The 25,500-nt window shown below is 36.2% G+C and overlaps 1 protein-coding gene across 2 annotated transcripts in view; it reads left to right on the forward strand.

Annotated features, from left to right (window-relative positions):
* Positions 1–25,500, forward strand: part of LOC127877622 (excitatory amino acid transporter 2-like) — a 66,858-nt gene that overhangs the window by 25,126 nt on the left and 16,232 nt on the right. For both annotated transcript variants that reach the window (XM_052423689.1, XM_052423688.1), the window contains exons 2-4: positions 10,878–10,987; positions 20,743–20,941; positions 22,201–22,408. In XM_052423689.1, coding sequence (XP_052279649.1) covers positions 10,925–10,987; positions 20,743–20,941; positions 22,201–22,408 — 470 coding nt within the window. In that variant the 5' untranslated portion in view covers positions 10,878–10,924. The remainder of the gene's footprint in view (positions 1–10,877; positions 10,988–20,742; positions 20,942–22,200; positions 22,409–25,500) is intronic.

Here is a 25,500-nt window from a genome sequence, read left to right on the forward strand (position 1 = left end):
TTTTGCGAGTCTGTTTAAAAAAAAAAAAAAAATCTATCTAGATGGAAAGTGTTGTCCTAGACAAGCCTGTGCAAATTGCACTGGCTAATCTAGGCTGATACTTAAAGCATTTACAATAAGCACTGTTCTCTTATTGAGCAGCTTATATGTTCAGCAGATACCTGAGTTGCAGGTTCTATTCTCTAAGTCTGTCACTGTTGTCCAAATTAGTAAGTACAAACTGACTGTCAATAACTGAATGGATGAGATCTGAGAAATAGTGAACCAGAGAGCCATTATTCAGTGCAATAATGTGGGTACAAAATGGATGTACTTGATATTTATACAAAAGAATTTTATGTGATGTACTAGGGCTGTTGGGGACATGAGTTCAATCATTGTGTGACCTGGTCAATAGTTAACAGCTTTGAATGCATCAGTTTAAATATAACCTGCCACATAATAACATGTAAATAGTTGTTATTCACTAGAGAGGAAGTGTTTCCTAAACAACAATATCAGCCCATTTTAAACCAATATAATACACACTGTGGTCAGTTTAATAGTGCAATTTTGTATGTGTTATTGACCTCAGATAATGTGTGTTATATATTCATATATATTACATTGAATTGATAATTCTTAGCAGTTTCATTTAGTATTCTTATCAAAGAATTAAGACATAATAAAACAGCTGTGAAGTTTATATTGCTATAAAATTAAAATTAAACTGTGTCTTTGGCAAACTGGGCTTAATGCATGTGCATTCCAGATAAGCCTGTGGAGTCCGCACAGGCTAATCCAGGATGACACTTTCTGCCTAGATTGGATTAGAAGAGACTTCCTTTAAACAAAAAATTCCACTCAAGGAGAAAGTGTGGTCCCTGATAAGCCTGTGTTGACTGCATAGGCTTATCTGGGACAAGACTTTACACCCATTCATAAAACCCAGTTTTCCAAGAGACTGGGTCATATAATTTCTTCAGGTGATGTTTTGCCAGATTTTGTCTCTATGCAAAACAAATAAGCTCAACTGACTGCACAGGCCAATCTGCGACAACAATTAATGCACATTGATAAAACCACTACAATTAAGTAGCCTTTGTAGATTATTTTTATGCCCTCCTTCCTTAGTGATCGCACTGTCAGTCCGTCCGTCTGTCTGTCTCACTTTGCGTTTAGGTTTCAAGAAATGCTCATAACTTCTATGTTCCTTCAGATATAACATTCATGTTTTATATGCATTTGTATACGGACAAGGCCTTTCCATACGCATACAAATTTTGATCCCCTTGACCTTGAACTTAGGGTCTGCGTTTAGGTTTCGAAAAATGCCTTTAGGTTTTGAAAAATGCTCATAATTTTTATCAAAGCGTTTATTGGGGGCATATGTCATCCTATGGTGACATCTCTTGTTTGTACATGGATTTCATGTACAGGACAGCTTTATATAATTAAAATGGAATTTCATTTATTAATATTATATTTACATAATCCAAACGCATTATAACGATCAATTTAATTCCATAATAAATGTCTAAACCCAGTGTTGTTAAAGAGATTAGTAAATAACTAGACTATAATTGTTTGAATTTTCTCAGATAAGCCTTGCATTTACAAACTATGTATTGTTGTTTAATAAATCATTGTGCAAATAACATACTGATTAATGAACTGCTAAGGCTAAATGTTCTAGCTGACAGTTGATATACCTACTGCAACAGTCCTTCACTTAATGATGGCTGGTGAATAATGAATTACAAATGTAATCCATTTATATCATCTTTTCATCAGAAAAATGTGAATTTGTAAACACATTTAGGCTGAGATTTTGGTGCTCTTTTAATAAGTCTACTTGTGTAAGTTGGCAAGTTGATGAGGTCAAAACTATTTAAGTTCATGGGAGGGATAAAATTCATTAAAACTTCGCTTTGTTTTTTTTTCATTCAATGTGGTACAATATGGTCAAACTATATATCATTTTAAAGCTAAAGATGGATAGAGTAACATAAACACATTTTTGACATTCAATATTTGTGTGCTATATTCACATTTTGATTTAAAACCAATACATTTTTAGTTTTTAGCCGGATTTTTTTCGAAAAAATCTCGGCTTATAGATTGATGTTGTCGGGCGGGCGGGGGGGCGGGCGGGCGGGCGGGCGGCGTGCTCGAAAATGTTAAAGTTCTTATTTCATGGTATAACTTTGGTATGCTTGGACCTAGAGTCTTCAAACTTGACATGAAGGTTGGCCAGGATTAACAGATGACCACTGGTCATTTCAAGGTCATTCATTTGAAGGTCAAGGTCACTGTGACCTTCAATATAAAAAATGTTAAAGTTGTTATAACTTTGGTATGCTTGGACCTAGAGTCTTGAAACTTGACATGAAGGTTGGCCATAACTAGTTAGTAACCACTGGTCATTTCAAGGTCATTCATTTGAAGGTCAAGGTCACTGTGACCTTGAATGTAAAAATGTTAAAGTTCTTATTTCATGGTATAACTTTGGTATGCTTGGACCTAGAGTCTTCAAACTTGACATGAAGGTTGGCCAGGATTAACAGATGACCACTGGTCATTTCAAGGTCATTCATTTGAAGGTGAAGGTCACTGTGACCTTCAATATAAAAATGTTAAAGTTGTTATAACTTTGGTATGCTTGGACCTAGAGTCTTGAAACTTGACATGAAGGTTGGCCAGAACTAGTAAGTAACCACTGGACATTTCAAGGTCATTCATTTGAAGGTCAAGGTCACTGTGACCTTGAATGTAAAAATGTTAAAGTTGTTATAACTTTGGTATGCTTGGACCTAGAGTCTTGAAACTTGACATGAAGGTTGGCCAGAACTAGTAAGTAACCACTGGACATTTCAAGGTCATTCATTTGAAGGTCAAGGTCACTGTGACCTTGAATGTAAAAATGTTAAAGTTCTTATTTCATGTTATAACTTTGGTATGCTTGTACCTAGAGTCTTCAAACTTGAAATAAAGATTGGCCAGTACTAGAAGATGACCACTGGTCATTTCAATGTCATTCATTTGAAGGTCAAGGTCACTGTGACCTTAAATGTTAAAATGTTAAAATTGTTATAACTTTGGTATGCTTGGACATAGAGTCTTCAAACTTGACATGAAGGTTTGCAAGCACACTTAGATGACCACTGGTCATTTCAAGGTCATTCATTCTAAGGTCAAGGTCACTGTGACCTTGAATGTAAAAATGTTAAAGTTCTTAAGTGTAGGTATGTGAAAGCAAAACAATAAATAGTATTATTTCATCTAAGTTTATTTTCTTACATTTGATAATGAAATTGATGGAAACTTCAAACAATATGTTACTAATTTGCTAATAAAAAAATTGAGATCAAACTTTCCTAATTGTCAATTCAAGTTGATATTTGTGACCTTAAATGTTATTGTTGTTCATGTATATGCATGCATTCAAAACATAACACAAGGTTTGCTCATGCCTTGAAAAGTACTTACATTTCATTTTGACCTTTGAACAATATTTCAGTAATTTAAGTATTGCATTGACAAAAACACGAAAGGTACTTTCCTGTCATTTAAATCAAAAATCCGGCTTCAATGCGGTCATCTCCGACCGCGGAACTCTTGTTTTTACTAATTTACAAAATCTCAATCTCAAGTTAGGAAGGATATGCACTACCTTAAGTTGAATAAATACAAAGCTATATACATATACAATGTCAAGTTAGCAAAATTTCACAGAAAATTATTGTCATAAAACAACAAATGAGTTTTTATTCAACTGCCTTTTTTGGATTAATTTCCTAAACAAAGTTCTAAAAATAACTAAAACGTAACTTCTTTTTAAAAATCCAGGTATGGTGGATAATAAGAGTCACAATTCTATTTCAAAGGCTTAACAATTTTGTTATTTACCTCTCAACCAAATTGCAAATTTGAAACCATCTCAAATTGAAATAGATTGCAGACGACATATAAAATTGTAAAGGATTATAAAGAAATTGGCAAACCGATTGATTTTATATTTGGATTCCTTCTACCCATTTTGAAAGCGTGGCCCTCGCTGTGCTCTGTAGAAAAACGTGCAAAACAAATCGGTCAAAACCACGTGCAGTGGTGAGAAAACCGGGTATGTGTATACACATACCTGAGAAAACACATACTTATTTTGACATTTGGTTCGCAACTCGTAAAACAACTATTAACATTAATCAGCAAGAGATCGCACTAAATAACAGAAATGACCACGTAAAGATATCATCACTTACCCTATTGCAAATATTTTTCAGCTGAAAATTGTCCCCCACACGTCTTTTTTAGTTTATTTGTATTGTTTTTCTGGAGCCGAAGTGCATCTCACTGAATATCCATCCAACTTCCGTTGTTTTCACTTTCGTTATTAAAAACTTTGTTTAAAGGAATTATTTCTACTTTTAGATTGTTAAAGCGATGTATTATTATATATTATCAATAGAATAGTATACCGTGATGAATTGAACGGAGTTACGTATCGATCTTTCTGTCAGTCTGTAAGCGTACTATTTTATGCGCAGTAATATAAGTACATGTGATTCGACAACAATTGTAAACATTGGTGAAATGCTTCTTACATAGTTATTTTTTTGAGTGTTTATGAGGTCTGATCGTGCAGTTTGCAAACATTAACGGAAAGATTACAATCCAATGCATTTGTCATCGTCAACCGTTTGGAATGTCAATTAGGCGATGAGTGAGTTTTTAGCATGTTTCTTTCTATTTTATTAATTTAAAAATGGCTGCCCCCATGGTGATGAAATGACATGTGTTCGAGTTTTGATATTTCTAGATATGTAAACTTTTTTTACTATTTAAGCGTAACTTGCCCTTGTCAATGTCGATATTATTCACTAGTGCTATACTTTTCCACCGAAATACGTTGAATAAACATGATTCAGATTTTTGAAAATAGTGTATATTTTAGTGTTAAAATCGCTTTGTATTTTGATTGATTTTGTGGATGGTATGATTTGTTGATGTACACAATTGGTAGCAGTTTGAAGGAAAAACATCCTTTAAAGCATATATGTATACATTTTCAATGTGGCACTCTTCCTTTAGTCAAATTTGAGTTCAATGCTTGGGGTTCCACATTTTTCAAAATGAAGCCTCTACATGAACCTTAACCATATAAGTAAGTCTCAGGTAAAATGGGGTTTCATCACTGTGCTCACTATGTGGTCCCACATTAGCCTGTGCAGTCCACACAGGCTTATCAGGGACCACACCTCCACTTGTATTCAATTATTTTAGTGTAAAGATCGTCTCTTCTGTATTAATGTCCTGTCAAGGTAGGAAGTATTGTCCCAGATTAGCCTGTGGAGAGAGCACAGGCTAATTTCGTATGACACTTAACGGAAATGCATTAAACCTGGTTTTGCAAGAGACAGGCTCAAATATAAGGCTTCGAAATAGTTTACTTTTTATTACTACTGTAAGGGGAACTGTTATTGAGGAAATGTTTTACTTCACTTTACAGCTGTTGAGGGAAATGGTTTACTTTACTCTACAGCTGTTGATTGAAATGATTTACTTCATTCTTGAGCTGTTGATGGGAAATGGTTAACTTCACTGTACAGCTGTTGAAAAAAATGGTTTCACTCTTCAGCTGTTTTAGGGAAATGGTTACTTTAACTGTGCAAATGTTGAGGGAAATGGTACATCTGTTGATGGAAAATGGTTTACTTCACTGTACAGCAGCTATTAAGAGAAATAGTTAACTTCACTTTACAGCTGTTGAGGGAAATTGTTTACTTCACTCTACAGCTGATGATTGAAATGGTTTACTTCATTCTTCAGCTGTTGATGGGAAATGGTTAACTTCACTGTACAGCTGTTGAAAAAATGATTTACTTCACTGTAGAGCTGTTGATGGGAAATGGTTTACTTCACTCTTCAGCTGTTGTGGGAAATGGTTTACTTCACTATACAGCTGTTGAGGGAAATGGTTTACTTCACTCTTCAGCTGTTTTAGGGAAATGATTACTTTAACTGTGCAAATGTTGAGGGAAATAGTACATCTGTTGATGGGAAATGGTTTACTTCACTGTACAGCAGCTATTAAGAGAAATGGTTAACTTACATCACTGTACAGCTGTTGATTGGAAATGGTTTACTTCACTGTTCAGCTGTTGATGGTGGCTTTTGAGTATGGTTTGCAAATAATATGAACTAGAACATGTTTACTTTGGCATGTTGTAATCAATATTCAACAAATCTCTTTTTAAAATGTGTTCAGTTACTTCTTTTGTTTTCCTTATGTTTGAAACTGTTATTTTACTGTTTAAATTGTTCAATAGTTGACTCTACCCTTAAAGGACATTTTGACACTGGTCTAAAAGCTTTTATTAGTATCATAGATTTGATAGTGTTTGAAGACAAACATGAGGCTAAAAGCTTTCTTGAGAGTAGTTTCTGTCTGATCGAATTTCAATAATGCAAGAGGGTAAGGTTTCGGCAGATGATGTCACATTACTGTGGACATACAATGCATGAATACAGATGGAAATCTAACTATTCACGCATGGCCCAATACATTATAGAGAAATGAACCATTTATTAAAAGGTGTGTAGATAAGTGTACTTAAATGATCCTTTGTTTTTTTAGCTTATTATCCCCTAGTCAATTTCTAGTTTTTCACAGTTTGACTGGGTCATTTTTTTTAATCATGTTAATCCATTGAGATTTTGAAGGTGGGAAGCTCACGCCCGGTATACGGATACTTTGATAACAGATGGCACTTCGATACCAGATAACAACAAAAGCCACACGCGAGAGTTTAGTTCTTCAGCTTTTTTGCATTTATGTTCTGTTCATTTGATTTTCAGACACGTAACATTGTTTGGTCGATTAATGGTACAGTACTTCGTATTGCGGAGCAAGAAAGTCGTGAAATTAATACAGTGGATTATAAAAAAGAGATAAAATTTCATCGATAATCGTCATGAATTCAATGATCAGTACGTATTTCAACAGAATAAAAATACTTGGAAATAAATCAAGAACGTGCCAACTAATTGAAATAAAAGATCAATGTGTCCATTAATGTTACAACATGTTAAATTTTAGTTGAATAACGTATTTGAGGACATCCAAATGTTTTAAGAGTCGGATGCCAAATTTTCATGGACACTTCTTTTACCAATCATCTCAAAGACAATGAAACTTCGATTCCAGATAACTCGACACTTTTTACCAGATATAACACACTCTATTTAGTGAATCAGAAATGCAGAATTCGCTGTGGAATACTGCCATAGTAAGCAGGCAAAAAATAAAAATGTATGTACTGACGTAAATTAAAAACGAATTACCAAAACATGTTCTTTGGAATTTGATAATACAAGGAAAAGGGAAGTGTAAAGCTCAATATAAAGGGAGTTTTCCAATCTCTTTTAAATTTTGTGGCTACGCATTAGTATCGTCTTCATGATGCGATTCTAATGAGCACCAATGACAAAGGATTTTATGAGGTGTATTGGCCGCTTTAAGACCCCTTGCTCCCCTTATCTAGAGTCCTGCTATAAGTTCAATTGAACACACTTGTGTTGATCCACATGATCCTTTGAAATTCTCTTAATCTCAATTTACCACTTAAAAACAAGATTATCTTTTATTCGATCGTCACTTGAAATATATTACTTCAGAAATAAGCATTTGAATCTTATTTAAAATTTGCACTTATAATATTAATTATATAAATTAATAGTAATACGATTTTTGAAAACGAACAACGCCCTTGGTTATATTTTACATGTGTATGTAATTGCGTTATGCATAGATTCCCAATGTGTCGGGCTTGACAATCCAAATTGATTCGTATTTCAAAATGTTTGGTAAGAATGGCCATAATATACATAAATGCATTTCAGGTAGAAGATAAAACTCGGTTATCAGAGTGCCCAATTTGTTGAAAGTCTCTGTTATCTGAAGTGCCCTATATCGGAAATCAAAGTATCCACAACCTCATTAATACCATATAATAAAACATGCTCTATCTTCGATTATATTTAATTGAATACTATCAAAATTTCATTATTTGAAGCACGGTGATTACTCTACATGCTGGAATATCAAACAATTTCTTGCAATATTTCTAAGTAGTTTTATTTTGTTGAAATGTTTACTGTTCATCCAGTTTATGTTGTTTTCCGACCTAATTTTCTATTTGGGTGGGAAAAATCTACCATTCTTCCGTGATGTTTTTCTTTGCAGTAGAAAAGGATACACCATTTGTAAACTCAACCATGCGCCTTGTCTAAAAAACTAATCTTTATGCTATAACTTTAAAAAAAACTGATGAACTTACCTCTCGCGTGTGGCTTTTGTTGTTTTCTGGTATCGAAGTGCCATCTGTTATCAAAGTATCCGCATACCCAGCGCGTAGCTGGATAGGTGAGTATGTCAGTCTTGACAGACAAGCTCTACATTAAAATGTGTGCACATAATTTTATCCTAGTGCTTCTTCTGAGGATACCATGCATAGAAATAATTTTGTTTATTAATGCAACATATGCATCTGATGAATAACAGAACAAAGGCAGAATTAACACCAATGATACATCTGTTTGTAAAAAAATTAGGCTTCTCATCTAAGAAGGACGCTGATTTTAAATTACTTTATTGACATTTTAGAGACAAACTGATACAATAAAAAATGAATTTTTTATCCTGTGTATAATACAAGAACATTGAGAATTCATATAAAACAAGTGAAGGTGGGAATGGCTGTCTGAAGTTGATAAGGATGGTGTTCAATTTATCCAGTGGTTAAAAAAGCCTGATCTTGTTGGTGGCTCAAATGTGATGGCACTAGTCACTACTGCTTGAAAATGATCAAGTAGGTCTCTAGACACACTAATTGTTTAAAATGTCATCCTGCCAATTATTATTATGGAAAAATAAAGCAAAAAATACTTATGTTACTTGTTAGTGATTATAATTAAATTTCTGGATGTTATACAATGCAAAACTCGCTTAGTTATACTAGAAATGCAATATGTGTATATGTACATTATATCCATAATATCTCTTTGAATTAATTGTCAATACTTCTTTGTTGTAAAATGCAACTGAAATATTACGCAAAGACAAAAAAATACTGGTAAAGTATTATGTACATTTCTGAAAATTTGCTCAGAACGGTTAATTTCTTTTTGATGTCAAGTGAGAGACCTTTTTGACAATGCGTTGGACATGTTGTTGACAGGCTCTACCTAGGAGTTCCATTAAATATGAGTAAAGATTGTCTGGAGGATGGTTCTGTTAATAGCTGCTGGTTGGATAGTCAATTTCAGAGACTTGTCCCTTGAGTCGACATTAACTTCAATTAAAGAATTGTCTAAGACAGTTATTGTCTTCCCAGTTACATATCCCCTCTAAGTAATCAACCCAGATTTCTCAAAAAAGATTGGCTGGTCACACGCTTTCCCCTATAAAAATCAATAAGGCTTCTTGAAAAGAGGAAATGCGTCTCTTAGCTGTAATTCAATACAATCAGGATACTTACTGACACTGAGTTTGGGGTGTTTGAGGCAAGCTATGGAGATGTCATGCGAAGTTCAGGCAAATAGACAGGGCCGATAAGTTGACAGTATGAGTAGTGTCTGTTGTATGAAACAACATTCAGTGTTTATTCACTTAATTAGATACGATGCATTTTCAGCACTTGACCCAGCCACAGTTGAAATGAATTACTTTTTTGTCAGTGACAGCAGTAACAATTATGAGGCAAATTATTTATTGTTTTATGGTTGAAATATAACAATAAAAAACATAACCAGTGCTTGCTGTAAAAGTGCTATTTTGTTATTTTGGATTAATTTGTCCAGGTAAATGACTACAATTTTTCATGCGGAATTTTATTGGCAGTTTTAGGCTGGTTTAATACACTTTATAACACGACAGCGAGTACTAAAGTTTTCTATACTATTCTGTTCCAAATGAACATATAATTATAAAAGGGTCTTATTTGCTAATGTTTTGTGTGTTTTTTTTGTGTCTGCAGCATTTTAAATGTAAGTCTGCTTTTAAAATAATTTCAAGTTGTCTCATTTTCCTCACAATAATTTAGCTGCATAATTCTTTTCTGAAGCTAAATTGTGTTTGAGTGAAAATGTGAAAATTTTCTTACTTTACTGAGAAAATATTTCTCAGCCTGATCCTAAAAAAATCATATTTAATGCTTTTGATTAGTACTATTTTGTGATTTCTGCATAGTAATTGAGTGACCGAATCATCTCTCCAGTGCCATGTTTGATTCCCTAGTTACAGTCACATTATGGACATTATGGAAAGATAAGCAAATTGAACTATGCTCCTAAAAATTTAAAACTATCACAAATGTATGATTGAAGTGTTCTTAACACCAGTAAAGCATTCACAGATAATAAGCATTTGTGAGCATAAACTGTACTAGCTTTTCATGTTTCATGATATATATTTTCACTTCTGCTGGTTGACGATTTACTTTGATGAATGGTGACAAGACAATTGTATTCCTTCATTTCTAATATGAAATAATTTAATGAAATGACAGTGAAAAACAAAGTGCATATCATATTAATTTAATAATTATTTGCATTGTGACAAATTGGTTATATACTCGTACATAATTGTCAGTGTCTGATGCACATGTATGTTCTATACATGTAGTGTAATATGTATTTGTATATTTCATTTTCATGAAATATGCCTCAAAGGTCATCAAGTAGATCATGCTTAACATTAGTTTTAACTCAAGGTCAAGGTCATAAAAATGAGGATATGAAAAAACAATTCAGGGTCTCTCCATGGAATCTGCAACCAGACGTTTGTCAGGGTTTACACCTGCTGATATGTGCCATGACTTCCATCTTTGCTGTTTCAGGAATTGAACCAGTCTAGCCCTTGTTGAGCTGTTACCGAGTCTACAAGATGGCTGACAGACCAATGTTGGAGGACACCAAGACTCAGATGCCGCAAACCAAATGTGGCAAGGTACATACCATAAAGAAAACTTTCTGTTACCAAAAGAACCATTTAAAAATAAACCATCACAAATTTACTAGGTTTGAAAATCCCATGTATCAAATTCTTCATCGAATTGCTTTCCCAAAGGAGCTAACAACAATTTGTACAAACATTCAAACACTGTAGTTTTTTTTTGCAACAATTGGTTTTGAAAACATATTTGTTATTCTTTAATCCAAATGTTTTTCTCAAATTAAGAACATGGCAAACACTTCAGCTGTTAAAGGAGCCTTTTCACAGATTTTGGCATATTTTGAAGTTTGTTATTAAATGCTTTATAATGATAAATGTAAACATTGGATCTTAAAAGCTCCAGTAAAAAATCTAGAATAAAATTAAAACAAGGGAAAAAAATGTAGCCGGTACCAGGGCTCGAACCAGTGACCCCCGGAGTCCTGGAGTTAGTCTGAAGTAAAAACGTGTTAGCCCTCTCGGCTATTCTGCCAAGTATACACAGAATAAGTATTTTATACCTTATATAAGCAATCTTCGTAGTTTCGTAAATTTAAACAACAACAACAGGACTCTCCAAATTATTCAATCGTTTCGCGATGCAAAGCTTTATAATTTTTAGGTTTTCAAATCGTCAAAAGATACATATAATGTCTATGGACTATGGTAAATGTTCAGTAATACTGTTTCCTCACAAATATCATAACTAAAACAAAAATTTGCGAATCCAGACAACTTTTTTCAATTTTGTCAATTTACCAAACCGTGAAAAGATCCCTTTAAAGCTTAGGACACACATGAAAATGTCTTCTTATACAACAAAAATATGCAGCACAATATCTAAAATTTATGGTAACTGGTCTTTTCTCAACGGGCTCAATTTAATTATGGCGCATTATATCACTGCTAATCATAACATTAATTTTTTTCCTTCTTATTTAACACTACTACAGGGGACTAAAGGTTTGCATTCTGTCTGTCTTTCTGTTTGTCAGAATGCAGGTGCACAATTTATGAACAGACAGCTTTATCCTTAACGCTCCTGTAAACTACTTAAAAGACTGGGTATAAACGTTATGCATTGAGTATTAGAAAACTACAAAACACAGCAATAAAGTATGAACTGTTATAAATTGACAGGTTGTAAAATTACATATGTAGCTCAATAATCATGTACTGCTTCTTTCTGACTCTGTTCTGTTTTACTACATTATTGATGCTGCCATGAAGACATCTAGTGCAGCAGATGTTGTGTGAGTGTACATCTTACTTGACATTTATGTGACAGATGAATTGTGGATGGAAAGTGAAAGTGGCAAGATCCATTGGCCTTTGGGTGGAAGGCAATTTTGCGGGATGAGGGAAATTAGTATATCATATACGAAGTGGGTCAAAAATAGGTATTAAAACAGCCCCAAGGGGGTTGGAAATAAATACAGAACTCAACCTCATGTAAGAAGTGGGTTGGAAATATATACACAACACAGCCTCTTGTAAGAAGTCTGTTGGAAATAAGTAAACAACACGACTACATGTATGAGGTTGGTTGGAATAAGTTAACATCATAGCCTCATGTAAGAAGTCTGTATATGTAAGAATACATTCACAACAGGGCCTCATTTAAGAAGTGGGTCAAAAACATGTGCACCACAGAGTCTCATAGAAGAAGTTGTCAGAAAAATGTGCACAACAGGGTCTCATTAAAGAAGTGGGTCAGAAATAAGTGCACAACAGGGTCTCCTTAAAGAAGTGGGTCAGAAATAAGTGCACAACATGGTCTCATTTAAGAAGTGGGTCAGAAACAAGTGCACAACATGGTCTCAGTTAAGAAGTGGACGAGAAAAAAGTGCACAACATGGTCTCATTCAAGAAGTGCACAACAAGGTTGCATTGAAGTAGTGGGTCATACAAAAGTGCACAACAGAGCCTCATTAAAGAAGTGGGTCAGACATAAGTGCACCACAGGGCCACATTTAAGAAGTGTGTAAAAAGTAAGTGCACAACAGGGTCTTATTTAAGAAGTGGGTCAGAAATACGTGCACAGTAGGGTCTCATTAAAGAAGTGGGTCAGAAATAAGTGCACAGCAGGGTCTCATTTAAGAAGGGGTCACAAGTAAGTGCACAGCAGGGTCTCATTAAAGAAGTGGGCAGAAATAAATGCACCACATGGCTGCATTTAAGAAGTGGGTAAGAAGTAAGTGCACAACAGGGTCTTTTTTAAGAAATGGGCCAGAAATATGTGCACCACAGGGCCTCATTGAAGAAGTGGGTCAGAAATAAGTGCAAAACAGGGTCTCATTTAAGAGGTGGGTCAGAAATAAGTGCACAACAGGGCTGCATTTAAAAATTGTGTCACAAATAAGTGCTTAGCAGGGTCTCATTAAAAAAGTAGGTCAGAAATAAGTGCACAACAGGGTCTCATTTAAGAAGTGGGTCAAAAATAACTGCACAACAGGGTCTCATTAAAGAAGTTGGTCAGAAATAAGTGCACAACAGGGTCTCATTGAAGTAGTTGGTCAGAAAAAAGTGCACAACAGGGTCTCATTAAAGAAGTGGGTCAGAAATAAGTGCACCACAGGGCCTCATTTAAGAAGTGGGTCAGAAATGAGTGCACCACAGGGCCTCATTGAAGAATTGGGTCAGAAACAAGTGCACATCATGGTCTCATTTAAGAAGTGGACCAGAAAAAAAATGCACAACGTGGTCTCCTTCAAGAATAGGGTCAGAAATAAGTGCACAACAGGGTCGCATTGAAGAAGTGGGTCAGACAAAAGTGCACCACAGGGCCACATTTAAGAAGTGTGTAAAAAGTAAGTGCACAACAGGGTTTTATTTAAGAAGTGGGTCAGAAATACTTGCACAGTAGGGTCTCATTAAAGAAGTGGGTCAGAAATAAGTGCACAGCAGGGTCTCATTTAAGAAGGGGGTCACAAGTAAGTGCACAGCAGGGTCTCATTAAAGAAGTGGGCAGAAATAAGTGCACCACAGGGCTGCATTTAAGAAGTGGGTAAGAAGTAAGTGCACAACAGGGTCTTATTTAAGAAATGGGTCAGAAATATGTGCACCACAGGGCCTCATTGAAGAAGTGGGTCAGAAATAAGTGCAAAACAGGGTCTCATTTAAGAGGTGGGTCAGAAATAAGTGCACAACAGTGCTGCATTTAAAAAGTGGGTCACAAGTAAGTGCACAGCAGGGTCTCGTTAAAAAAGTAGGTCAGAAATAAGTGCACAACAGGGTCTCATTTAAGAAGTGGGTCAAAAATAACTGCACAACAGGGTCTCATTAAAGAAGTTGGTCAGAAATAAATGCACAACAGGGTCTCATTGAAGTAGTTGGTCGGAAAAAAGTGCACAACAGGGTCTCATTAAAGAAGTGGGTCAGAAATAAGTGCACCACAGGGCCTCATTTAAGAAGTGGGTCAGAAATGAGTGCACCACAGGGCTTCATTGAATAAGTGGGTCAGAAACAAGTGCACAACATGGTCTCATTTAAGAAGTGGACCAGAAAAAAACTCATTCAAGAATAGGGTCAGAAAAAAGTGCATAACAGGGTAGCATTGAAGTAGTGGGTCATAAAAAAGTGCACAACAGGGTCTCATTAAAGAAGTGGGCCAGACATAAGTGCACCACAGGGCCACATTTAAGAAGTGTGTAAGAAGTAAGTGCACAACAGGGTTTTATTACAGAAGTGGGTCAGAAATACGTGCACATTAGGGTCTCATTAAAGAAGTGGGTCAGAAATAAGTGCACAGCAGGGTCTCATTTAAGAAGGGGGTCACAAGTAAGTGCACAGCAGGGTCTCATGAAAGAAGTGGGTCAGAAATAAGTGCACCACAGAGCTTCATTTAAGAAGTGGGTAAGAATTAAGTGAACAACAGGGTCTTATTTAAGAAATGGGTCTGAAGTATGTGCACCACAGGGCCTCATTGAAGAAGTGGGTCGGAAGTATGTGCAAAACAGGGTCTCATTTAAAAGGTGGGTCAGAAATAAGTGCACAACAGGGTCACATTTAAAAAGTGGGTCAGAAATAAGTGCACAGCAGGGTTTCATTTAAGAAGTGGGTCAGAAATAAGTGCACAGCAGGGTCTCATTGAATAAGTGGGTCAGAAATAAGTGCACTACAGGGTCTCATTGAAGTAGTAGGTTGGAAAAAAGTGCACAACAGGGTCTAATTAAAGAAGTGGGTCAGAAATGAGTGCACCACAGGGCCTCATTTAAGAAGTGGGTCAGAAATGAGTGCACCACAGGGCCTCATTGAAGCAGTGGGTCAGAAATAAGTGCATAACAGGGTCTCATTTAAGAGGTTGGCAGAAATAAGTGCACAACAGCGTCTCATTTAAGAAGTGGGTCAGAAATAAGTGCACAAAATGGTCTCATTGAAGTAGTGGGTCAGAAATAAGTGCACAACAGGGTCTCATTTAAGAAGTGGGTCAAAAATAAGTGCACAACAGGGTCTCATTAAAGAAGTTGGTCAGAAATAAGTGCACAACAGGGTCTCATTGAAGTCGTTGGTCAAAAAAAAGTGCACAACAGGGTCTCATTTAAGAAGTGGGTCAGAAATGAGTGCACCACATGGTCTCATTGAATATGTGGGTCAGAAATAAGTGCACAACAGTGTCTCATTGAAGTAGTGGATCAGAAATAAGTGCACAACAGGGTCTCATTTAAGATGTGGGTCAGAAATAAGTGCACAACGGCGTCTCATTAAAGAAGTGGGTCAGAAATAAGTGCACAACAGCGTCTCATTTAAGAAGTGGGTCAGAAATAAGTGCACAACAGAGTGGTATTGAAGTAGTGGGTCATAAAAAAGTGCACAACAGGGTCTCATTAAAAAAGTGGGTCAGAAATAAGTGCACCACAGGGCTGCATTTAAGAAGTATGTAAGAAGTAAGTGCACAGTAGGGTCTCATTAAAGAAGTGGGTCAGAAATAAGTGCACAAAAGGGTCTCTTTTAAGAAGGGGGTCACAAGTAAGATCACAGCAGGGTCTCATTAAAGAAGTGGGTCAGAAATAAGCACCACAGGGCCTCATTTAAGAAGTGGGTAAGAAATAAGTGCACCACAGGGTCTTATTTAAGAAGTGGGTCAGAAATATGTGCACCACAGGGCCTCATTAAAGAAGTGGGTCAGAAATAAGTGCACAACAGGGTCTCATTAAAGAAGTGGGTCAGAAATAAGTGCACCACAGGGCTGCATTTAAAGAAGCGGGTTAGAAGTAAGTGCACAGCAGGGTCTCATTTAAGAAGCTGGTCACAAGTTAGTTCACAGCAGGGTCTAATTTAAGAAGTGGGTCACAAGTAAGTTCAGAGCAGGGTCTCATTTAAGAAGAAGGTCAGAAGTAAGTTCTCAGCAGGGTCTCATTAAAGAAGTTGGTCAGATGTAAGTTCACAGCAGGGTTTCATTTAAGAAGAAGGTCAGAAGTAAGTTCTCAGCAGGGTCTCATTAAAGAAGTGGGTCAGAAGTAAGTTCTCAGCAGGGTCTCATTAAAGAAGTGGGTCACAAGTAAGTTCACAGCAGGGTCTCATTTAAGAAGAAGGTCAGAAGTAAGTTCTCAGCAGGGTCTCATTCAAGAAGTGGGTCACAAGTAAGTTCACAGCAGGGTCTCATTAAAGAAGTGCGTCACAAGAAATTTCACAGCAGGGTCTCATTAAAGAAGTGGGTCACAAGCAAGTGCCCAACAGGGTCTCATTAAAGAAGTTGGTCAGAAATAAGTTTACAGCAGGGTCTCATTTAAGAAGTGTGTGGGAAATAAGTACGCAACACAGCCTTTGTTACACGTCTTTTTAATTCTTGTACACATAAGTTTTAATAAATGGGTTTTAAAGCATTCTTTTTTGGACAAAGCATGTCTGAATAAGCTTCTAAATTATTTCAACATTTGAGTGTTCTGTTTTTATCGCCTTTATAGCAGTATGTAGCCAGTGGGCCTAAAAAAAGATATTTATTGTTTTTTGTTGTGCTTACTTTTGTTATACTTTATAGGCTGCAAACCATAATTTTCTTGATAAAATATCAAAAGCTTTTAGTTTTAATAAATTAAGCTTATTTTGTTTAGTGTAAATCCTGTCTTGGGGAACTGATAATGGAAATATACTTGAAAGCTAATAAAATTTGCTTTTAATGTTAGTTTTTGAATGCATCTGCCTAAACAGTGTTTGTATTTGAATGGAGGAATGTGGAAATGGTGGATGGTTGGCTTCCCGAGTAACAGCAAGGTGATAAGGTAATTATAGGGGCGTCTGTTTTCAATGCACTGTGATGGCATTTATGTCATGACAGTTAAAATGTTGAGTATATGGAGAAGACATCTTATCTCTTGTTACTGTTTTATTAACAATGAAATATTTAAGTGCAGAACGAATACCCAAAAGGCATTTTGCTTGCTTTTGTATCATTAAGTCAGTCATCAGCATGTTTGTGAAACAAATTGGTGTAGGATGTCAATTACAAGGCCTATATTGTGTTAGAAAAAAATCCACTCTACTGTATACAATCTACATTCAAAAAGAATGAAATGCTTATTTGACTACAGTCATACCATTGCAAAATTATTTATACTTGTTCAGGAATTACAATGTTTTTATGCCCCTGGATCGAATGATCGGGGGTATATTGTTTTTAGCTCACCTGTCACAAAGTGACATGGTGAGCTTTTGTGACCGTGTGATGTCCCGCGTCCGTTGTGCGTGCGTGTGTCTGTCAACAATTAATTTGTGTAGACAATAGAGGTCACAGTTTTCGTATTTGGGTCATCTGGGGTCAAAAACTAGGTCACTAGGTCAAATAATCTAAAAACCTTGTGTAGACAATAGAGGTCACAGTTTTCGTCCAATCTTTATGAAATTTGGTCAGAATGTTTATCTTGATGAAAGCTGGGTTGGGATTGTATTTGGGTCATCTGGGGTCAAAAACTAGGTCACTGGGTCAAATAATAGAAAAACCTTGTGTAGACAATAGAGGTCACAGTTTTCATCAGATCTTAATGAAATATGGTCAGAATGTTTGTCTTGTTAAAATCTGGGTAAGGATTGAATTTGGGTCATCTAAGGTCAAAAACTAGGTCACTAGGTCAAAATAAAAAAACACAACTTTGCTGGATTTCATTACTTTTATAGGGACATTGTAATGTACCCATTACTAAAACCTCAGTTATGGTAGTATATCAGTTATTGTGAGCTACGTCATGCAAATATAGGTCTTATTCTATATGCTTCCTGGGTATATTCAGACCAGCCTGCGCAACAGCGCAGTCTGGGCCCGAATTCACCAAGCAATTCTTAGACTTTAGTCTAAGAATAAAGAAAATTCTTTAAATTAGAATATTCAATAATTTCTTTAATTTTGAGTCAAACGTGGTATTAACCACCTCTATCTACATCATTATTCTCATAGAACATTCAAACACTGAATGCATTTTCTTGGTTCTAAGTCTATTCTTTATACTTAAGTCTAAGAATGGGTTGGTGAATACGGGCCCTGGTCTTGAGCTACCCTGTCCACTTATGAGATTGGAAAACCTGACAAGACTTTAAAGGGGACAGGTTGGCTCCTGACCTGACCAGAAGGCCAAGTCTTTGCAGGTCACAACTCATATTACGTTCCTTTGAAATTATTATTGTTCTCTGTCTAGCAAATGACACATTCATTATAAATGTAAGTGATCTGACACATTTAATTGAACATTAACACAACAAAAGGCAGTCACAAACTTTAGGCTCATTTTAAAATAACATTTTTGTTTGTTAACTACTCTTTATTGTTATTGGAGCTGTTTCCACTTTGATTGCAGCACAGTTGCATTGAAATTCAGCTTGCAACTGGTGTACTGTATTAATAAACAAGTGTCATGCAATGTGCAATAGTTGGTTGTAAAATTCGATTGAAACTGAGCAACTGCACTCATATTGTTGACAAGTTTTTAAAGTGTAAACAAAAAACAAATAAACAAAAACAAATATATATAAGGTTGTTTTTTTTGTTTTTTAAGGAAATAATCATCATGCATACAGTATACACAAGTTAAAAAAGAAATTGTATGTATACTTCCAACAACACTACAATCAAATTAGAAATAAATATCCGAGTAATTGAAATGTTTTCAACAATCAAATTAAAGGTGATGTTAAAGTTTGATTTCATGTAACATTTAATACTATCATTAATGAAAATGAATACAACTTAAGTTAACCATAATATTTAATAATACTACTAATAAAATTTAACATACAAGCTAAATTAGAAGTAGAACACATAATAACTTTTTTTATCATGTTTGTTTTAAGTAATTTAGAATAACTGCTTTTGTTCTTCTTTTTAGCTCACCTGAGCACAACGTGCTCATGATGAGCTTTTTTGATCGCTTTTTGTCCGTCGTGCGCCATCAACATTTGCCTTGTTAACTCTCTAGAGGCCACATTTATTGTCCAATCTTCATGAAATTTGGTCAGAAGATTGGTCTCTTGGATGAGTTTCAAAATGGTTACGTTTTCTTGAAAAACATGGCTGCCAAGGGGCTGGGCATTTTTCCTTATATGACTATATATAGCTATAGTAAAATCTTGTTAACACTCTAGAGGCCACATTTATGGTCTGATCTTCATGAAACTCGGTCAGAAGATTCATCCCAATAATATCTTGGACGAGTTCAAAAATAATGCTGGTTGGTTGAAAAACATGGCCACCTTGGGGGGGGGCATTTTTCCTTTATATGGCTATAGTAAAACTTTGTTAACACTCGAGAGGTCGCATTTATTTTCCGATCATCATGAAACTTTGTTTGAAGATTTGTCCCAATGATATCTTGCATGAGTTTGAAAATGGTTTTGGTTGCTTTAAAAACATGGCCACCAGGGGCAGGCATTTTTCCTTATATGGCTATATATGGCTTTAGTAAAACCTTGTTAACACTCTAGAGGCCACATTTATTGTCCAATCTTCATGAAATTTGTTCAGAAGATTGGTCTCAATGATATCTTGGATGAGTTCAAAAATAATTATGTTTGCTTGAAAAACCTGGCTTCCAAGGGGCGGGGCATTTTTCCTTATATGGCTATAGTAAAATCTTGTTAACACTCTAGAGGCCACATTTACTGTCCGATCTTCATGAAACTTGGTCAGAAGATTCATCGCGATAATATCTTGGAAGAGTTTAAAAATGATGCCGTATGGTTGAAAAACATGGCTGCCAAGGGGCAGGACATTTTTCCTTACATGGCTATAGTAAAACCTTGTTTACACTCTAGAGGCCACATTTATTTTCCGATCTTCATGAAACTTGGTAAGAAGATTTGTCCCAATGATATCTTGTTATCTCAGGTGAGCGACTTTGGGCCTTTCAGGCCCTCTTATTTTATATATAAAATGCATATTTAAGTACATGTACTAATTACTCCATATAAAATTAAGTTTGACTCTTTCAATCTGTTTAAAAGCTTAGATAAAAATTTGTTTACTTGTCCTTAACCGAATTAAACAGATCAAACATCTTGAGATTCCACTCTTACTTTTACCAGATCCCAGACATATGCATGACAGAACATTGGCAACATTTAACTGATTAATAATTATGTTCTTTCTCTGAGATTTTATACTGAATGATTTGAAGTGTGCCCACATGTGAGGATACACTGCTTTGTGATGGGTTCCAATCTGTTCAAGATTTTACCATTACTTTTACTTTAATATGAAACAAATATTTAAACTTTTATTTAAATTATAAACCTCTAAATATCAAGGTATTACATCTAAGACATGTTTGAAACTCTATTTTCAGGTATTGTCATGGTGTAGAGTGAACCTGCTGTTGCTATTGACAATAGTGGGCGTGGTACTGGGGGTGATCCTAGGCTTTCTGGTCCGCATGGCCAAACCCTCGCCCGAGGCCATTGAGCTGATCTCCTTCCCTGGAGAAATCCTCATGCGCGCCCTCAAGATGCTCATTCTCCCCCTCATCATCTCCAGTCTTATCATGGGTAAGTGTTTCCTGTTGATTAATGGGTAAGTATCTCCAGTCTTATAAAGTGTGTCTCCTGTCGATTAATGGGTGAGTGTCTCCAGTCTTATAAAGTGTGTCTCCTGTCGATTAATGGGTGAGTGTCTCCAGTCTTATAAAGTGTGTTTCCTGTCGATTAATGGGTGAGTGTCTCCAGTCTTATAAGTGTGTCTCCTGTCAATTAATGGATGAGTGTCTCCAATCTTATAAAGTGTGCCTCCTGTTGATTAATGGGTAAGTGTCTCCTGTCGATTAATTGGTAATTGTCTCCAGTCTTATAAAGTGTGTCTCCTGTCGATTAATGGGTATGTGTCTCCTGTCGATTAATGGGTAAGTGTCTCCAGTCTTATAAAGTGTGTCACCTGTCAATAAATGGGTGACTGTTTCCAGTCTTATAAAGTGTGTCTACTGTCAATTAATGGATGAGTGTCTCAAGTCTTATTAAGTGTGTCTTCTGTCGCTTAATGGGTAAGTTTCTCCAGTCTTATCAAGTGTGTCTCCTGTCGATTAATGGGTAAGTGTCTCCAGTCTTATAAAGTGTGTCTCCTGTCGATTAATGGTTGTCTCCTGTCGATTAATGGGTAAGTGTTTCCTGTCGATTAATGGGTAAGTGTTTCCTGTCGACTAATGCATAACTGTCTACAGTCGTATAAAGTGTGTCTCCTGTAGATACATGGGTGAGTGTCTCCCATCTTATAAAGTGTGTCTCCTGTCAATTGATGGGTAAGTTTCTCCAGTCTCCGGATAAATGTCTCCAGTGAGAGAGAGAGAGAGGAAAAGACTGAGACAGGGAGGGGAGAGAGAGAGACATTCCTTGTATAGATTTTGTTTAGTGGTATAAACTGTAACAGTTAAATGTTAAATATTAAATGACCTGCTCAGGTAGTAAACTCTGTTTATGTTTAGTTCGATTTAACTTTTGGCTGTTTGTCAATTGTCTTGTCTTGAGAGAGCATATTTTTATGACATTGTTCTTGAAAACAACATAAACTGATGTTAAGAAGAATTAAACTGTGTTCATTTTGTTACTTACACTCTTATTTGATTATTTTATCCTGGGAGGTATTTATGATTTTTATGATCACATTAACATGTGTGTATTTTTCCATTATGATGAATTAAAGTGTTAAATATAGTTATGAGCTTATATCATCTTTTGCTTGCATTTAAAAAATGTAACTAAAACAAGAATTGAACATCTTTTGGATGCTATCATTCATATTTCATTGCTACCTCCAGGTGTGTCATCACTAGATGCGAAGGAAAGTGGTCGAATGGGAGTACGTACGCTGGTGTACTACTTTGCTACCACGTTCGCTGCCATCATTTTAGGCATAATCCTTGTGGTTGCCATTCACCCGGGTAAGAAGGACCTCAAGGATGAGCTTGCAGTGAACGAGGCGGATAGTCGCATCACGGGTGTGGATGGATTCTTGGATCTCATCAGGTAGTCAGGAATACATTCCTCTGTAGTACCGAATGCAGTCCTCAGTAGTAGGAAATACAGTCCGCAGTTGTAGGGAAAACGGTCCTCTCTTGTAGGAAATACAGTCCCCAGCAGTAAGGAATACAGTCGTAGGTATTAGGGAAAACAGTCCTCGGTTGTAGGGAATACAGTGCTTAGTAGTAGAAAATACAGTCCTCAGCAGTAGGGAATACAGTCCATGGCAGAAGTTAATACAGTCCTCAGTAGTAGGGAATTCAGTCCCTAGCAGTAGGGAATACAGCACTCAGAAGTAGGGAATACAGTCCATGGCAGTAGGGAATACAGCACTCAAAAGTAGGTAATACAGTCCATGGCAGTAGGGAATACAGCACTCAGAAGTAGAGAATACAGTCCATGGCAGTAGGGAATACAGTCCTATGTAGTATGGAATACAGTCCTCAGTAGTAGGGAATACAGTCCCAAGCAGTAGGAAATACAGTCTTAGGTGGTAGAGAAAACAGTCCTCAGGAATGCCTTCCCTGGTAGTAGGGAATACAGTCCCTGGCAGTCGGTAATACAGTCCAGGGTAGTACAGTCCTTGGTTGTAGGGAAGACAGTCTTCAGTAGCAGGGAATACACTTTCCAGCAGTAGGGAATACAGACCTCAGTAGTAGGGAATACAGTCCACAGGTGGAGGAAATTATTCCTTAAGTAGTAGGGAATACAATCCCCAGCAGTAGTGAATACTATCCCCAGCAGTAGTAAATACAGTCCTGGGAAGTAGGGAATACAGTCCCTGGTAGTAAGAAATACAGTACCTGGCAGTAGGGAATACAGTCCAGGGTAGTATGGCTTACAGTCCTCAGTAATAGGGAATTAAGTCCTCAGTAGTAGGGAATATAGTCCTCAGTAGTAGGGAATACAGCCCGCAGCAGTAGGGAATACAGTCCCTTTTTAGAAGGGAATATAGTCCCTTGAAGAAGGGTATATAGTCCCTGGCAGTAGGGAATACAGTCCCTGGCAGTAGGGAATACAGTACCTGGTTGTAGGGAATACAGTCCTCAGTTTGATGGAAAGACATTAATTGACATCAAAATATAGCTCACTTAAAGGAAACTACTTGCCACTTACTTACTTGCCCATTCTAAGGCTTAAGATGCCTTATATGCATCAACCCATTATGAGACTTAAGATGCATATGATGTGAAGGTAATATGCGAAACCTGTAATTCACATAGCTTGATGAAAGTTTTTAAAAATGTTGATATTTCTGTGTTAGATGGTCATCAAATTGAACTATGAAGCATTACAACTGTACAGATAAAGGGCATTATAAACCGAATGTACATTTTAATTGACAGTCATTTTCAATTACCGATAGGGGACTCCTTTATTGTGTGCTGTTTTCTCAAAGCTTTGGATTTTTTTACAATATATTTAGAAACAAATAAAATTGCAATACAGACTTATCAGTCTGCCAGTTTTAGAAAGAGCCGCTAGAAAGTCTGGTCGCCATATATCATACTTAGTTCCTAACAAGGAGTGGTGTGTTTTATTGACATAATTACTCAGAAAAAAAGTTGTGTGATTCTGCTGTCATGCTTTCAATGAAAGTCTCCTAGAAAATACCAAGGGATCATAACCACACCATTAAATTTTAAGCAAACTAATTTCTGGAATGTCAATTGGAAATTATGGATTCAATTTGCCTCATGTTCCCAGCTGGATTTGCAAAATTGAGCACATGGTCTGTGTGAGACCCTTCCCCTTCCCCAATATGCAGCCTAATAGTCTGTGAGAACAACCCCGCTATTGTTGTAATTGCTCAATTATAGTGGTCCTAGCTTGCTGATGTTGCTCTTAGTAAAACTGTGTGGAGATATCTTGCCTTACACCAAAACTTTCACTGGATCTCAGATTTTCCATTCAAAGGCTGTAGGGCACCAGTATTCTAACTAGGTTTAGTAAAGCTGCTATTTGAGAAAAAGGCATAATTGCAAATTTGGCGTACATTTGTTATGGGATTATATTCGTATGTGTTAATAAAAAGTATGTCAAATGAAGCACCATCTAATATAAAGATGCTACATCATACACAAATAATTAATATTTTTTGTTGTATGATATAGCATCTTTATATTAAAGTAAGATATTAATTAATAATAATTAATATGTTAGATAAAACACCTCTTAACTTCTTTAAGGTGGAGAACTTTTATAATTCTATATGACACCTTAATACTTCTTTACGAAAGAGCACTTTTATGTTACTGCCAAGATAGAGCTCATACATACTTCTGTTAAGTATTGTTACTTTAAAACTTCTTTAAGTATAGCAATTTTATACTTCAGTACCAGTCCCAAGTTAAAAAGCAATCCCAGCCTTAGGAAGATAGCTATAACCAAACTCACCAGCAGGCCTGCTGATATAGAAAATATGACCTACATGGCAGATATAGAATATATGGCCTACGTGGCAGATATAGAATATATGGCCTATGTGGCACATATAGAATATATGGCCTACTGTGGCAGATATAGAATATATGGCCTACATGGCAGATATAGAATATATGGCCTACATGGCAGATATAGAATATATGGCCTATGTGGCAGATATAGAATACATGGCCTACGTGGCAGATATAGAATATATGGCCTACATGTCAGATATAGAATATATGGCCTACGTGGCAGATATAGAATATATGGCCTATGTGGCACATATAGAATATATGGCCTACGTGGCAGATATAGAACATATGGCCTATGTGGCAGATATAGAATATATGGCCTACGTGGCAGATATAGAATATATGGCCTACGTGGCAGATATAGAATATATGGCCTACGTGGCAATCCCAGCCTATGTTACTATCCTCAGCCTCACAGCAGAACTTTATAGCAATGCTGTCCTACAAATTCAGGCCTACATAGCTATTCAAGCGTACACAGCAATCCCAGAAAACATAACTATTCCCAATCTGATAAGCAGGCCAACAGAAGTTGTCAGACCTTGAATGATGGACTCATTTTATGATTACAACCTATCTGAAATGTGTACTACCTCTAAACAATTAAAAAACAATCATTTTTGTCATTAATTTCTTCAC

The sequence above is a fragment of the Dreissena polymorpha genome, chromosome 4 (genome assembly GCF_020536995.1).
Source record: "Dreissena polymorpha isolate Duluth1 chromosome 4, UMN_Dpol_1.0, whole genome shotgun sequence".
Taxonomy (NCBI): Eukaryota; Metazoa; Mollusca; class Bivalvia; order Myida; family Dreissenidae; genus Dreissena; species Dreissena polymorpha.